Raw genomic sequence first — 15,378 nt, 5'->3', positions numbered from 1 at the left:
AGTACATTCCACTATGCAACCTTAATTGTGGACTCTTGTTATAACCATAATACCCTATCATACATTACTTTTAAATTATTCTCTCCCTCATCTGTTTCAGTTTATATAGTTTATCTAGTTTTTCTCAGTCTTACCCCAACCCTGATATCAGTCCCATTTTACAGCAGTGGCATCATGCAGTATTTGTCCTACTATTTTGCAATTTAATGATTCATGTCTGGCATTAATGAATAGCAGATACTTGACTGGACCTCTGACTGGCAGACCTCAAGTACATTTGAAAGGAAAGCTTTTGTTACATAGAATTTTATTGCCAAGAAATGGAGTGTGGGCTGGTGAGGACATGGTACTGTTTGAATGCCCATAGGGGACTGAGGTTGGGACTTGGGCAGTGGCAATGATAGTAGTAGCCTGTGTCCTGAAAGTTATCTGCTCTTCGGGACGGGGAAAAATTAGGATCACAAGTCTGGCCCAGCTCCCAGCTCTGAGAAATGACGGGACTGGGTCATGGTCAGAGGAACCCTGAGACAAGGAACTTGGTGTCCAGGGCCCTTGAATTCCACATCAGCTGACAAATCCCATATGCTGCTTCTTCGGTGTACTTCACAGGTGAGGGCATGGTGAGCTATCAAAATGAGAGTAGGGTTGGCAGGTGCATTTTGGGGTCAAAGACAGAGGTAGAGTCCATCGAGTATTCTGCTGCACATAGTGACGCTGAATATCACATCAGTCTTAACCTTCTCAAGCCCATTGTGGTAGCCACTGTGTCAGTCCATTTTATTGAAGGACTTGCTTGCTGTCTTTTGCTGACCCTCTGCTTTCCTAACAAGATGTCTCTTACCAAGGACTGGTTATATGCCCAAAGTGAGATGAAGTTGCACCATCTTTGTCACTATCTAGACAGATTTGTTTGTTCTTTTTGGCAGTCCATGGATTCAGTACTCTTCACCAGCATCACAATTCAAAGACATCAATTCTTCGTTATTCCTTATTCATTGTCCAGTGATCAGGTGCATCAGGTCTTTAAACTGACATCTTTTCTCCTTAGCACTTTGGAGAGGTCTTTTTGATAGCAAATTCTCACAATAGAACACATCTTTTGATTTCTTGACTGCTATTACTATTACCATGGGTGTTGATTGTGGATCCAAGTGAAGTGAAATGATTGACAATTTTACCTTTTCCTCCACTATTATAATTTGCCCATTGGTCTAGTGGTGAGTAGTTTTGTTTTAGTTTTATTGATGTTAAGATGTAATCGATATTGAAAGCTTTTAGTCTTTGATCTTTTGCAGTAAAGTCATCTTCTTCAAGCAAGATTGTGTCATCTTCATAAAATATTGTTGATGATTTAAATACTATTGTCACACTTCTTTATAGTGTCTAGCTTCTCCAGTGATTTGTTCAGCATACAAAATCAATAGGTGTGATGGAGAAAGAATACAACCCTGATGCACATCTTTCCTGGTTTTAAAGTGTGGAGTGTTCCTTTGTTCTTTTTGAATCATTATTTCCTGGTTTGCTTACAGGTTTCACATGAGCACAATAAAGTTTTCTGGATTTCCATTCTTCTCAATGTTAGCCATAATTTGTTATGATCCACACAGTCAAATGCCTTTGCATAATCGATGAAACACAAGTAAATATCTTTTTGAAATTCTCTACTTTCCACCACAACACATCTTACATCAACAGTGATATCCCTCGTTTCCATATAATCTCAGGAACTCAGTAAGCATCATAATAGACCTATCCAAGCTTTCTTACTCCCAGTGATTTCCTTTTCCCTAACAAAACAACCAGGAGTATTTTGGATTCATTGAAAGGATGAGCTGGGACCATTTATCCTGAAAATATGACGAAGGGAGGGAAGTAGACTTTGGGCTTGGGAAAGGGACTGCTGCTTACACAACCCTGGCTCTTGTAAATGGAGTGGCCCTCCGCTGGTGATTGTGGTGGAGACACTGGTGGCAGGTGACTTGAGCAGGAATCCTTTGGATGGATACAGTAGCGGTAGGTGATGTGGTCATGCTTGACTTGCACACCACTCTGCTTTCTCCGTAGTGACTTGGCCTTTGGAACCTAACCATGTTGGTTAATAATTGAGGAATGGGTATAGTAGTTTTTCATCTGTTTCATACTTATTTATCTTTTAATTATTTCATATTGTTTCCTGACCTCATCTTCCTGCAGTATAAATCTGAAGCTTCCACAGAAGTCTGCAGTTGGAGAATATAACTTAACTCTTCATGATTTAGACCTTTCCTATTTGAAGTTTTTTCTCTATCTCTAGGGTCTACTTTGTTATTTTACCTAAGGTATTTTATAGTGATTTTTTTTTAAAAAAAATTCTGCATTACCTATAAATGAGCTCTGCTCTGGTGGCAAGGTTGTAGCAAGTTGCACTGCTAACCAAAGACTGTGGGTCTCAGACAGTTTGAAATCTGCTAGTGAAAAGATGGGCCATATTTTCTAATTAAAATTGAAAACATGTACATGGAGTGATTGACCTGATTGTGGGAAGTTTGGTTTATGAGGACCTGTCTCCTAGTAGTAAAGCGTTGTGCTGCCCAACTCAAAGACAGAGGTAGATCAAATCTACCAGCTACTCAGGGAAAAAGACGCGCAATCTCCTCCTACATGATTTATGTTGTTTTTAATGTGCCATCGAGTTGCTTGTGACTCAGTGAACCTGTGTACAACAGCCCTAAACCCAGCTGTATCCTGTGCCAATCTTACTGTCTCTGACACAGTTAGCCCAGTCACTGAATCCGTCCATCTCATCGGGGTCTCCCTCTCCAAGAAACATGTCCAAAGTATGTCAGCCCAAGCTACAGAATCCTTACCTCCAAGGAGCAGCCTGGCTTCACATTCTCTAGGACAAATCTGTTCATTCTCTTAGCAGTCCATGGTATATTCAGTACTCGTCTTCAACACCACAGCTCAAAGGCATCAATTCTCCTTCTGTCATCCTTAGTCATTGTCCAGCTCTCTGATGCATAGCAAGCGATTGCCAAAACCATGGCCTGTATCAGGCACACCTTAGTGTCCAGACTGACATCCTTGCTCTTCAGTACTTTAGAGAGGTCTCTAACTGCAGACTTTCCCATCACAGTATGTCTTAAAATTTATAGCCTCTGAAAACTCACTGCAAGGTCAGCTCTGAGAGGATTTGAACTAGACATTAGTGAGAGTGAGTTTGTGAGTGATACCAAATGGGTAAATAAATAACTTTCCTAAATAGGAATAGATGGTATACCAGTTGACATATGTCAGCTCACAGATGCTGCCCTGGATGTGCTCACCAAGTTGTGCCAAGAAATCTGGAGAACAACCACTTGGCCAACTGACTGGAAGAGATCTATATTTGTTCCCATTCCAAAGAAGGGTGACCCAACTGAGTGCAGAAACTACAGAACAATATCATTGATTTCACATGCAAGCAAGATTCTACTGAATATTATCCAAAAACGACTGGAACAGCACATCAGCAGAGAACTGCCAGAAGTCCAGGCTGGGGTTAGGAAGGGGTCGTGGTACTAGGGATATTGTAACTGATGTTAGATGGATCTTAGCTGAAAGCAGGGAATACCAGAGGAATGTTTATCTGTTTTTCATTGATTATGCAAAGTCATTTGACTGTGTGGATCATAACAAACTGTGGCTGACTCTGAGAAGAATGGGAATCCCAGAACATTTAATCGTGCTAATGTGAAACTTATACTTGGACCAAGAGGCAGTCGTCAGAACAGAGCAGGGTAACACCGCATGGTTCAAAATTGGGAATGGGATTCCCTGGGAATCACTTGTTATGCATCAGAGAGTTGGACAATAACTAGGGAGGATAGAAGGAGAATTGATGCCTTTGAGCTGTGGTGCTGGAGAAGAGTATGGACTGTACCATGGACTGCCAAGAAAACAAACAGATTTATCCTGGAGAGGGTTAAACCAGGCTACTTCTTGGAGGCAAGGATTCTGGGGCTTCATCTGGCATACTTTGGACATGTTGTAAGGAGAGACAGGTCCTTGGAGAGGGACATCATGCTTGGTAGGGTAGAGGGACAGCGCAGGAGGGGAAGACCCTGTATGAGCTGGATTGATTCAGTGACTGGGGCAATCGGGATGGGTGTGTCAGAGGCAATGCAATTGGCACAGGATAGAACAGGGTTTAGGGCTGTTGTACATAGGGTTGCTATGAGTTGCAAACGTCTCGAAGGCACGTAACAACAAATATGAATCATTTACCTAAGTGATATTCAATGACTATTATAATTTGAACTATTACTTTTATAATTCCTATTTTTTGGTGGACTTAGATTATTTTAGCTATCTCTGTTGGAGTAGTCTGTAGGGAGTTGTACTGCTAACCCATAGATTATGAGGCTTTTCTGACTCCAGTGGCTCCTCTGGAGAAAGATGAGCAAACTCCTCCTGTTCAGCTGACAGCCTCAGAAACCCAATAGAGAGTCAACTATGAAACCATTTTGACTGCATGATAGATAATGATGATTGGAAGAATTGGTAAGTGGAGTGGAATGAAAGGTGGTGGTTGTGGTGTGGAATAGGAACAGACTGTTAATTGATCCTCCAGAAGATTTTCAGAATCACATGTGAGAAGATTGCCTATCATTTCTCCTATGGAATTGCTGGTGCATTCGAATTCTCAAAATGCCTTTGAATTGGCAGCACAGCTGTTAACCACTAAGCCACCAGTGTTCCCTGAAAGGGAGCTTGAGCTTTTGGATATTAATAGGATGTATTAATGGTAAAATTACCTGAAATGATGGCAAATAATGAGAATGTAAGAATTTGTCTAGAAAGGTGGTTTTGCTTTAGGGTTAGCAGCTTAAATGTGAGCATTAGAAGTTTTTAACTTGTGTTCTGGTGGTCTATAGGGAGTTTGGCCCTCTTGGTGGTTCAAATTCACCATTGGCTCCTCCCATGCAATTTATAACCTCCAGAAACTTGCTAGAGAATCTGCTATGCATTGATTCCAACTCTACAGCATGAGTGTATCTGTTGCTTCAGTTTTTCTGGTTTTCTGTTAGAAGGTAGGAAATCTGAGACCAGTCCAGTAATTGGTGTCAGTGCCCCAAAATTGTCTTTATACATTCCCTCATATAAAAGCTATTTAGGGACCTCTTGTAGCCTACTCTGTAGAGAGTTGAGTTGTTGTTAACTGAAAGGCTACATAACTTAAAAATAAATCAACAATATTGTATAGAGTCCCAATCAGAGAAACTATTCTATTCCAACTCAGAAAGAAACATACTCTTCAGTGGTGGAATAATGTTCAATATATATGTTCAATAGTATTTTTTATATACAGAACTACATATGTTGAATTTTATGTGCAGACTAAGGATTAAAGGGTAACTTGGTTGTATCCTGTTTATGTTTATGTGTTTATATTCAATTTATGACTTTAGGATTCTCTTTGAGAACAGTGAGATTCTACAGCATAGCATATTTGCTAAAATAGTTTCCATGCTTACATGTTATTCTTTATAAATAGCCATCCTGTAAAATAGATTTTTAATTTTATTTATTTAAGAAGAAAAATTTTGCTACATTCATGTTGTAAGTAGACAGATTTGCTAAATTAAATTGCACAAAGTTAACAAGCTAGGAGTGGCATAATTTTAGATATATGAAACTAGAACTGTCTTAATTCCAACAGTCCATTCCAGGAGCTCACAATTTGTTACCTTCTAAGAGAAAAGATACATAGTTTAATATAACTTACTTGAAAAGTTTCGTAATATGGATAATAGTATCCTTTGTTAACTCATATGTCTATTCCTTAAATGTAAACACCCTTATTATTCAGACAGTAAAAGCATATCTAAGGAAATATTTAAGCTAAGATCTAAAGAATGAATAATCATCTATTTTAGTATGAGAGAGGTTAGTGTGACAGGCAAAAAGTCACGGCATGTGCAAAAACTCGTGATTGGGGTAATGTTTGTTTCTTGTTAAAAGAACCTAAATAAGATTGATAAGACAGTGGGAAGTGAGAAAGGATCTTAAAATAAGGCTGAAGAAATAAGTAGGGAAAAATAAAAGAAATAGGGACAAGATCATACAGTACTTTCTATATGTTATGTGCCATTGAGTCGCTTGCCAGTCATAGCAACCCTATGTACAACAGCCCTAAACTCTGCTGTCCTGTGTGCCAATCGCACTGCCTCCAATATACCCATCCCGATTACCCCAGTCACTGAATCAGTCCACCCTCCCAAGCATGATGTCCCTCTCCAAGGACCAGTCCCTCCTTACAACATGTCCAAAGTATGTCAGACGAAGCCTCAGAATCCTTGCCTCCAAGGAGCAGCATGGTTTAACCCTCTTTAGGATGAAGCTGTTTGTTTTCTTAGCAGTCGATGGTACACTCAGTACTCTTCTCCAGCACCACAGCTCAAAGTCATCAATTCTCCTTCTATCCTCCCTAGTCATTGTCCAGCTCTCTGACGCATAACAAGTGATTGCAAAGACCATGGCCTGTATCAGGCACACCTTAGTCTCCAGAGAGACACCATTGCTCTTCAGTACTTTGGAGAGGTCCCTAATAGGAGACCTTCCCATAGCAATACATCTTTTAATTTCCTGGCTGCTGGTGCCAAGAGTGTTGACTGGAGCCAAGCATTTTATATAGGTTTTGAAAAAGAAGTTGGAATGTTATAGTAAATGCTTTAGAATGTTACTTATGGGCCTGCATTGGTACACTGTAACTGCTCTTTGCTGGTGCTGCTCATGGGGCCATGGCCTCAGAAGAAGAATAAAATCTGTATGAAAAGAACACAAAAGCCATGTTTCAAAGGTCTGTACTAAAGGTGCTTCATCAGTGTGTACGACATGAGCTGGCAACTTGGTTCTCAAAAGATCTCTAAACTATGTGCAGTTACTTTGCCAGGTGGGACCAACAGGACTCCATCATGAGACAAATGGAAGAGGAAAACCCAGTCACTGTCTTTCTCCCCCCCACCCTCTTCTCAACCAACCAACAAGATTCACTAGGGAGAGTGAAGTGTACCAAATGGATTTAGATGATGTCAGTCAAAAGATGGTGTGGCCCAGAATATCAGTGTTCAGGCTGGGCTTGCTAGATGTTACATATCAGTTCTTGAAGAAAGGAAGGTTGCCTATGGCAAGTACACAGATTAATAACAACACACGGAGACATGCCATGACCATCATAGTTTGTTGCTTTTATGTGTCATTGGGTCACTTGCGGCTCATAGCGACCCTATCTACAAGAGCTCTAAATGCTGTTCTAGCCTGTGCCAACCTAGCCATCTCAAACACACTCATTCCCACCTCTCTAGTCACAGAATCGATCCATCTCATTGAAGGTCTTCCTCTCCTGTGCCGTCCCTCCACTCTGCTAAACATGATGTCGCTCTCCAAGGACCAGTCCCTCCTTGCACCATGCCCAAAGTATGTCAGCCGAAGCTTCAGAATCCTTCACTCCAAGAAGCATTCCAGCTTCATCTTCTCCAGGACAAACCTGTTTCTTCTCTTAGCAGGCCATGGTATATTCAACACTCTTCTCCAGCATCACAGCTCAAAGGCATCAATTCTCTTTCTATCATCCCTATTCACTATGCAGCTCTCCAATGCATGGCACATAATTGTGAAGACTATAGCCCGGATTAGGTGCACCTTAGTCTCCAGCCTGACGTCGTTGCTCTTCCGTACTCTTGAGAGGTCCCTCACAGCTGACTTTCCCAATGCAATTCGTCTCTTGATTTCCTGCCTGCTGTTACCAAGAGTGTTGACTGTGGAGCCAAGTAAACTAAAACTGTTAACTATCTCAATCTCTTCACCATCCATACTGATGCTGCCAATTAACCTACTGGTGAGAATCTTTGTTTTCTTGATGTTGAGCTTCAATCAATATAGGAGACTGCAGTCCTTGACCTCCTGCAGCAAGCGCTTCAGGTCCTCCTCAGTTTCAGCAAGCAGGGTTGTGTCATCTGCATACGCAGGTTGTTGATGATTCTCCCACCAATCCTGATGCCACATTCCTCCTTGTACAACCCAGTATCTCGGATGATCTGTTCTGCATACAGATTGAAAAGGTATGGAGACAGAATACATCCCTGACAAACCCCCTTCTTGATTTTGAACAATGTAGTGTCTCCTTGCTCTATTCTAACGACTGCCTCTTGGTCCAAGTATAGATTTCGCATTAGCACAATCAAACGTTCTGGGATTCCCATCCTCAGAGTCAGCCACAGCTTGTTGTAATCCACACAGTCAAAAGCCTTTGCATAGTCAATGAAGCACAGATAGACATTCTTCTGGTATTTTTTTGCTTTCCGCCAAGATCCATCTAACATTAGCTATAATATCCCTAGTACCTTGACCTCTTCTAAATCCAGCCTGTACATCTGGCAGTTGTCTGTTAACAACTAGAGCCAAAGAGGAGGAAATAGAACATTTCTACTAACTTTTGCAGTCAGAAATTGATCAAACATGCAATCAAGATGTATTGATAGTAATGGGCGACTAAAATGCAAAGGTTGGGAACAGGGAAGAAGGATCAGTAGTTGGAAAACATGGGCTTGGTAAGAGAAATGAGGCTGGAGATACTACACATTCAATGATTTATTCATTGCAAATACCTTTTATAAGAAAAATAAATACAGGCTATACACATGAATTTCACCTGATGGTATTCATAGGAATCAAATTGATTACATTTGTAGAAAGACTCGGTGGAGAATCTCAATATCAGCAGTGAAAACCAGGCCAGGTGCTGATATGCAAGTTTAAGCTGAAGTTGAGGAAAATTAAGTCCACGTGAACCAAAATTTGATCTTAAGTCTGTCCCACTCGAATTTCAAAACCATCTCAGGAACAGATTGTGGCCTTGAGCACCAATGAGCGTAGACCAAATGAGCTCTGCAAGGATATCAAGAAAATCATTCATGAAGAATGCAAAAAATCATTACAAAGGCTGAAAAAGAAGAAAAGGCCAAGATGGATGTCAGATGAGACTGAGTATTGCATTAGAGTGCCAAGAAGCCAAAGCTAAAGGAAGAAACGAGGAAATCAGAGAGCTGAATAGAAAATTTCAAAAGGCAGCACAGGACAACAAAGCAAGATACCATCATAGTAGATAATAAATTTCTGAGTGATCAGACCAAGGAGAAGGCCTAGCCTAGATTTGTCTTTCTTACCTGCAGTAGGGCAATCTCATTTCCAAAGCATGCATCATTTTTATAGGACAGAACCTGTTCTTACCTAGGAAAAAAGTTAGAGTATTTACAGTTTTAGAAGTTGGCTGCTAAATAGAAAATCCTTGGAGGGGAGCCTGTCATTCAGTGATTGTTATTTGGAATCACTGATTCAAAGCTGACCCTCTTGTAGGCTTTTGGAAGCCATAAATCACACAAGAAAAGACTGCCCATCTTTATTACTCAGAGCTGCTCTAACTTCTGGAAGGATACGTTGGGTTAGTGGCATAACTCCCTAAAAAATAAGTATCCAGAGTTCCATTCACATGGACTCAAAAGTTAAAGTCATTGCTATGAAATCGGAACCAACTCATAGCTGAGAGGTAATAAATCTCACACGGGAGAAGATTGCCCATCTTTATTCAGCAGAGCAACTAATGGTTTTGAACCACCTGCCTTTGGGTTGGCAGCCCAAATCCTTACCCTCTAGACTGCTAGAACTCCATTCACTTGGACTATTGTTATGTGCTGAGTGTAACTCATAGTGGCCCTATGAAAAACAGATCTGAACCCTACCCTGTCCTGGTGCCAGCCTCATCATCTCTGATATACTTGAGCCCACTGCTGCCGTCATTGCCCCAGTTAATCTCTTGATTTCCCTAGGAAATAAAGCATGCTCTTTCCTGTGACTAGTCCCTCCTAGTAGCAACAGTATGTCAGATGAAACTTTGCCGTTCTTGCCTTCAGGTAGCACTCTGACCACACCTCTCAAAGATAAATCTGTATGTTATTTTGGCAGTGCATGAGATATTCAGTACTTTTCTCCAACATCATCACAATACAAATGCATCAGTTTTTCTTCTGTCAGCCTTATACATTGTCCAGCTGTCAGGAGCACAGCAAATGATTGAAAAGACCATGATCTGAATCAGACAAACCTTCAAATCAGACAAAGTCTTCAAGCTCACATCATTGCTTCTTGGCACTTTGGAGAGGTCCTTGACAAAAGACGTTCTAGCAACACTGAGGCCCCAGGAATCGATGGGATACCAGTTGACATGCAACTAACAGATGAAACTCACTGGTCGGTGTATATTTGGAAGATAGCTACTTGACCAGCTAACTAGAAGAGATCCATATTTGTTCCTGTTTGGAAGAGGTAATTCAACAGAATGTGGAAATTATTGAACTATATCATTTCTACAGTGAGAAGAATGGGAATACCAGAGTACTTGATTGTGCTCATGAGGAAACTATACCTAGAAAAAGAATCTGGTTTGTGAACCCAGCAGGGGAGCACTGCCTGGTTTGGAATTGGGAAGGGAGTGAGTCAGGGATATATTCTATCTCTGTACCTGTTCAATCTGTATGCTGAGCAAATTATTCAAGAAGCTGGACTCTAAAGAGCATTATTTTTATCGTAGGAGTATGCAATGAGGGTTGCCGAGTGGATTATATTTGGGGGTAGGGGGTGGAGTTTGGGGATGCGGGGGGGGATTGTGTACCAATGAGGGAGTTTTTCTTTTGCTTTTCAAGGAGAGGAGCAAATGGGGGGGGGGAGGTTTGTGCGGGGAGAAGGGTGCTACAATGAATGAATGGAATCCCAAAATCTCTGTAGATGTTCATTGAAATGAAAAATAAACAAACTAAATTTAAAAAAAAGTAGCAAGGAAACGAAGATTCTTACCACTGCACCAATAAGCATTATAATGACAGAGGGAGAGGAGATTGAAATTGTCAACAAATACATCTTGCTTGGACCCACAATTAACACCCTTAGTATGAGCAGTCAGGAGACACATTGTACTGGGAAAAACTGCTGTTGGTGACCTTTCCAAAGTATTGAGGAGTAGTGATATTAGTTTGAGGAATAAGGTGTATTTCAGCCCATAGTCTTTCCCATTACTAGCTGTGCATCTGAGACAATGAATAAAGATGAATTAACGCCTTTGGGCTGTGGTGTTGGAGAATAGCACTGAACATGGACCACCAAGAAAATGGATAGGTCTTCGAGAGGCTGCAGTCAGAGTGCTCTTTGGAGACAAGAATGACTTTGGACATACTGCTAGGCGATGCTCTTCCTTGGAGAGGGACCTGATGTTGGGAAAGGTGGAGGGTCGGCAAAGGAGAGGACCCTCAACCAGATGGATTGACACGATGACTGCTACAATGGGCTCTTGTGTGTCAGGAATTGTGTCAGGACCGTTTCAGATCTTTTGTTCATAGGGTTGCTATGAGTCGTACTCAACTTAGTGGCACATATGATATGACAGCATATCAGCAACTTATCATTGCATGTAAACAAAATAATGCTGAAGATCATGCAAAAACCATTAGAACAGTACATTGACTAGACTGCCAGAAGGTCAAACTGGGTTTAGGAGAGACTTTGTCTTCAGGGATATCATTGCTGATTTCAGGTGGATGTCAGTCTGTATTTATTGACTATGCAAAGACATTTGACTGTGTGGATCACAAGAAATTATGGCTAACATTGAAGATTGGGAGTGAAACCAGTACCTAGACCAAAAAGCTGTTGTCCAAACAGAGCCAAGGAACACACTGCTGATTCATTGATGGTTTAAAATAAAAAAAGATGTACATCAAGGCTGTATCATTTCTCCATACCTCTGTATGCTGAGCAAACCATTCAAGAAGCTGGACTCTGAAGAAAATGTGGTATCAAAATTACTAGAAGACTGACTCATCAACAGCCTGCATTATGCAGACGACACAACCTTGATTACTGAAACTGGAGAGGGTTTGAAGTGCTTGCTGCAGAAATTAAAACTCAGCCTTCAGTAAAAATGTTCAACAATATGACACTGGACTGAAAGGCAACATCATGATAGAGAAAATACTGAAAATTGCCAGTTTCATCTTAACTTGGATCCACAACCAACACCCTTGGTACCAGCAGTTAACAATCACTTAGACTAGGGTAGTGTTGATGGGACTAGAGGAAGTAGATGCAAGAACATTTTGGATATGGAATTGACAGGACTTGAGAAATAATGAATTGGAAGATGAAGAAAACATTAAATGTGACATTCAGATTTCAACTGTGAGATCATGATGAAGTGGGAAGTAGAAGCAAAAGATGTTTTGAACATAGAAATAAGAAGAGGCCTGTGAGATAATGAAACAAATCTGTTAATGAAGCAGATCTGTTAATGGTGTGACCTGGAAGTATGCTAACTTCACAGAAAATATTTAGAGAGATGAGCTTTAAGAGTCCTAACTGAGGTTGATTCTGATTCATAGTGACCCTATAGGGCAGGGTTTACCTGCTCCATAAAGTTTCCAAGGCTGTAAATCCTTATGAAAGCACTTTCTGTAGTAGAGGAAGAACCAGTAGATTAGTAATAAGGACATCTTGGTTAGCAGCTGAGCACTGTACCAGTCAATATCTCACTGTTCCTTCTGAAAAGGAGAGAAAGCAGGAAAAATGCAACATTGCTATTGTGTTCTAAACTTGTTTAAAAAATTATTTATCACACAATAATTTTTATGCTCCATGTCACATACTTTGGGCATGTAACCAGGAGGAACCAGTCCTTGGAGAAGGACATCATGCTTGGAAGGGTGGAGGGACAGTGCAAGAGAGGAAGACCCTGGATGAGATGGATTGACTCATGGCTCAAGATAGAGCAGAGCTGTTATACAGAAGGTTACTATGAGTCACAAGTGACTCATAACAGCACATAACAACGATAACGAATAGTAGATGGCCTACTGGTAAGGAGCTCAAAACTGGATAGTTCATATCTACCAACTGCTCCACTGTAGAAAGATGGGTGCACACACACTGCCTGCTCCCACACCCGCACGATTAACTGCCTCCGAAAACCCACTGGAGGGTCAATTTCTTGTTGCTTCCAGCTTGATGGTTCATAACAACAAATGTCTAGATGGGCATCTGTCTTAGGTGTTTAAAACTTCTTCCCTGAAAAAAAATCCCCCAAACTTAACAATAAATTATAAAAGTATAACTAAGATTTGGGCAGCAAGGAGACTAGATTAGATGATAGTGGGCTGTATTGGAAAATGCAAATACAGCGGGAAAATACACATGTAAGGCTTTAACATGGATATTTCAATCCTTTCTGTCCTTTTAAATATGACAAATTTAGGAATCTGTAACTTACTTTGCAGATTAAAGCAGTCTAGGTCCATAGTATAAAATTTAGAAAATAAAAAATAGAATGAAATAGAAATGGATAGCAGAGTAATTCTACAGACCTAGAAATAGTGTTAGCATTTCTTGTGTTTTCTCATTCTTTTTTGTAAATATTTTATATTCATATAAGCATATATCAAATTGTGATCATGTACTTTTATATCTTTCATTATATGCTCAAAACAATTGTTAACTTCTTTGTTGAAAAATTTGTATAACATACAGAAAAGTGATCATAATTATATAATCTCCTGTCATCAAGTCAATTCTGTCTCATAGTGACCTTACAGTTCAGACTTGTTATGTGCCATTGAGTTAACCAAAATTAGTAGTTACTCTATCGACAACAAATTTGAATTCAATAGCATTCGGTTAGAATTCACCATCTGCTCCATGGGAGAAGTATGGGCAGACTCCTCCAGTGTTATTTACTGCCTCTGAAAATCCACTAGAGGGTCAGCTGTGAATGGATTGTATCTTGATGGCACACAGCAAAAATGATAGCATCATCAAGGCTGCAGTCTTTATGGAAGCTGAACTGTCTCGCTAGGAAGAATTCCTTTATAAGGGTATTGTCTATTATACACATTTAGCACACTTTTGTAAAAACAGTAGCTATATCAAGAGGTACATCTCACCAAAGCTATTAATCTTTGGGATTTGGTTTCTATTGGTGGATTAAGACTTTCTGAATTGGAGAAATCCAGAATTAATATTTCTGATAGGAGTTTTATTATTACATTAGTTTGGGTTTGATTTAGAGAAGTAACAGGAAATATGAGAACTATTTTTAATGTACCTTTATGTTTCAGTCAAGCAGTGGAAGAGTATTGAAGTTCCTTGAATCTGAGATTTTAAAGTGTATTTATTTGCAGAAACTTAAAAATACATTTTTTTCTTTCTTTGTAGGCACACAAGTCTCTGAATTTTGTGTCAACACTGCTTCAGATTACTATGTCGGAACAACTGGAATTACCTGTGAGACAGGCAGGCAAGTTTCCTGAATTGTTTCAGAAAGTTTGTTTAAAGATTGGTGGTTAAATAAGTGTCTTGAGTTGACCCATTAGGTAGTGCTTTATTTCCCAAAGAACTTGTTTGCCCTTTGATGTTTACTACAAGCAGTAAGTACTTTTCTGTTTGGTGACAGTTTAAGGAAATAATGTGATTGTTAGTGGGGTTAAGATAACCTGAAAGAGAAATTGTTACACTTAAGGATATTAAACAGGTAGTTGACTTTTTAAGTAGCGTTTTATTTATAAAAGGATAAAAGTTTATCTGATAGAAGTAATTAAACTGTAGAACTTAAAAGAGATTCACAGTGCATCAGAATAAATATTTTTGTTTATTTGGTTTATTGTTTTTCAAAACTTTCCTATATTTTAGGTGTTATATATTTGAAAAATATGATAACACAGTATTGGCCTGATCGAGAGACAGCACCAGGGGATATATCCCCTTACACTATTCCAGAAGAAGATCGACATTGTATTCGAGAAAATATTGTAGAAGCCATTATCCACTCGCCTGAGCTTATAAGGTAAGTATTTCACACAAACCTTAAATTCGTGTTTTTATGTGATTCTGCAGAACTAAGTTCTTAAATGAATCTTCAGGGTTGATGATAGGGATGAAAGAAAGATAGGATTATTTGTATTTGTAATAAATACTTGGTTACTTTTTAAAATGAAGGACAGTTTTTTCTGAATGGTTTATTTGGACTCATCTATAGTCTATAGATTCCAGATGGTAATTTCAAATTATGTTTGGAAAATAACTATTTTCTTTGTGTAAATTAGCAAAATTTTATCTAGGCAGTATTTCTTCTTCGTGCTTTTCTTTTTCTTTTTTTACTTTCAGGGTACAGCTTACTACATGCATTCACCATATCATCAAACATGATTATCCAAGCCGTTGGACTGCCATTGTGGACAAAATTGGCTTTTATCTTCAGTCTGATAACAGTGCTTGCTGGCTAGGCATTCTTCTTTGCCTTTATCAGCTTGTGAAAAATTATGA

General features: G+C 39.7%; 1 protein-coding gene and 1 pseudogene across 1 annotated transcript in view; both read left to right on the top strand.

The window, feature by feature from the left end:
- The window catches only part of IPO7 (importin 7), a 51,320-nt gene that overhangs the window by 6,516 nt on the left and 29,426 nt on the right, over positions 1–15,378 (top strand). Inside the window, exons 2-4 of the mRNA XM_006885595.1 lie at positions 14,272–14,353; positions 14,746–14,899; positions 15,220–15,378. Coding sequence (XP_006885657.1) covers positions 14,272–14,353; positions 14,746–14,899; positions 15,220–15,378 — 395 coding nt within the window. The remainder of the gene's footprint in view (positions 1–14,271; positions 14,354–14,745; positions 14,900–15,219) is intronic.
- Positions 6,810–14,206, top strand: LOC102861703 (annotated as a pseudogene).

The sequence above is a fragment of the Elephantulus edwardii genome, unplaced genomic scaffold (genome assembly GCF_000299155.1).
Source record: "Elephantulus edwardii isolate Elephantulus edwardi_28Jun2011 unplaced genomic scaffold, EleEdw1.0 scaffold00044, whole genome shotgun sequence".
In the NCBI taxonomy this organism is placed as follows: domain Eukaryota; kingdom Metazoa; phylum Chordata; class Mammalia; order Macroscelidea; family Macroscelididae; genus Elephantulus; species Elephantulus edwardii.
The sequence above is the reverse complement of the archived record's forward strand: the minus strand, read 5'-3'. Positions and strand labels throughout refer to the sequence as shown.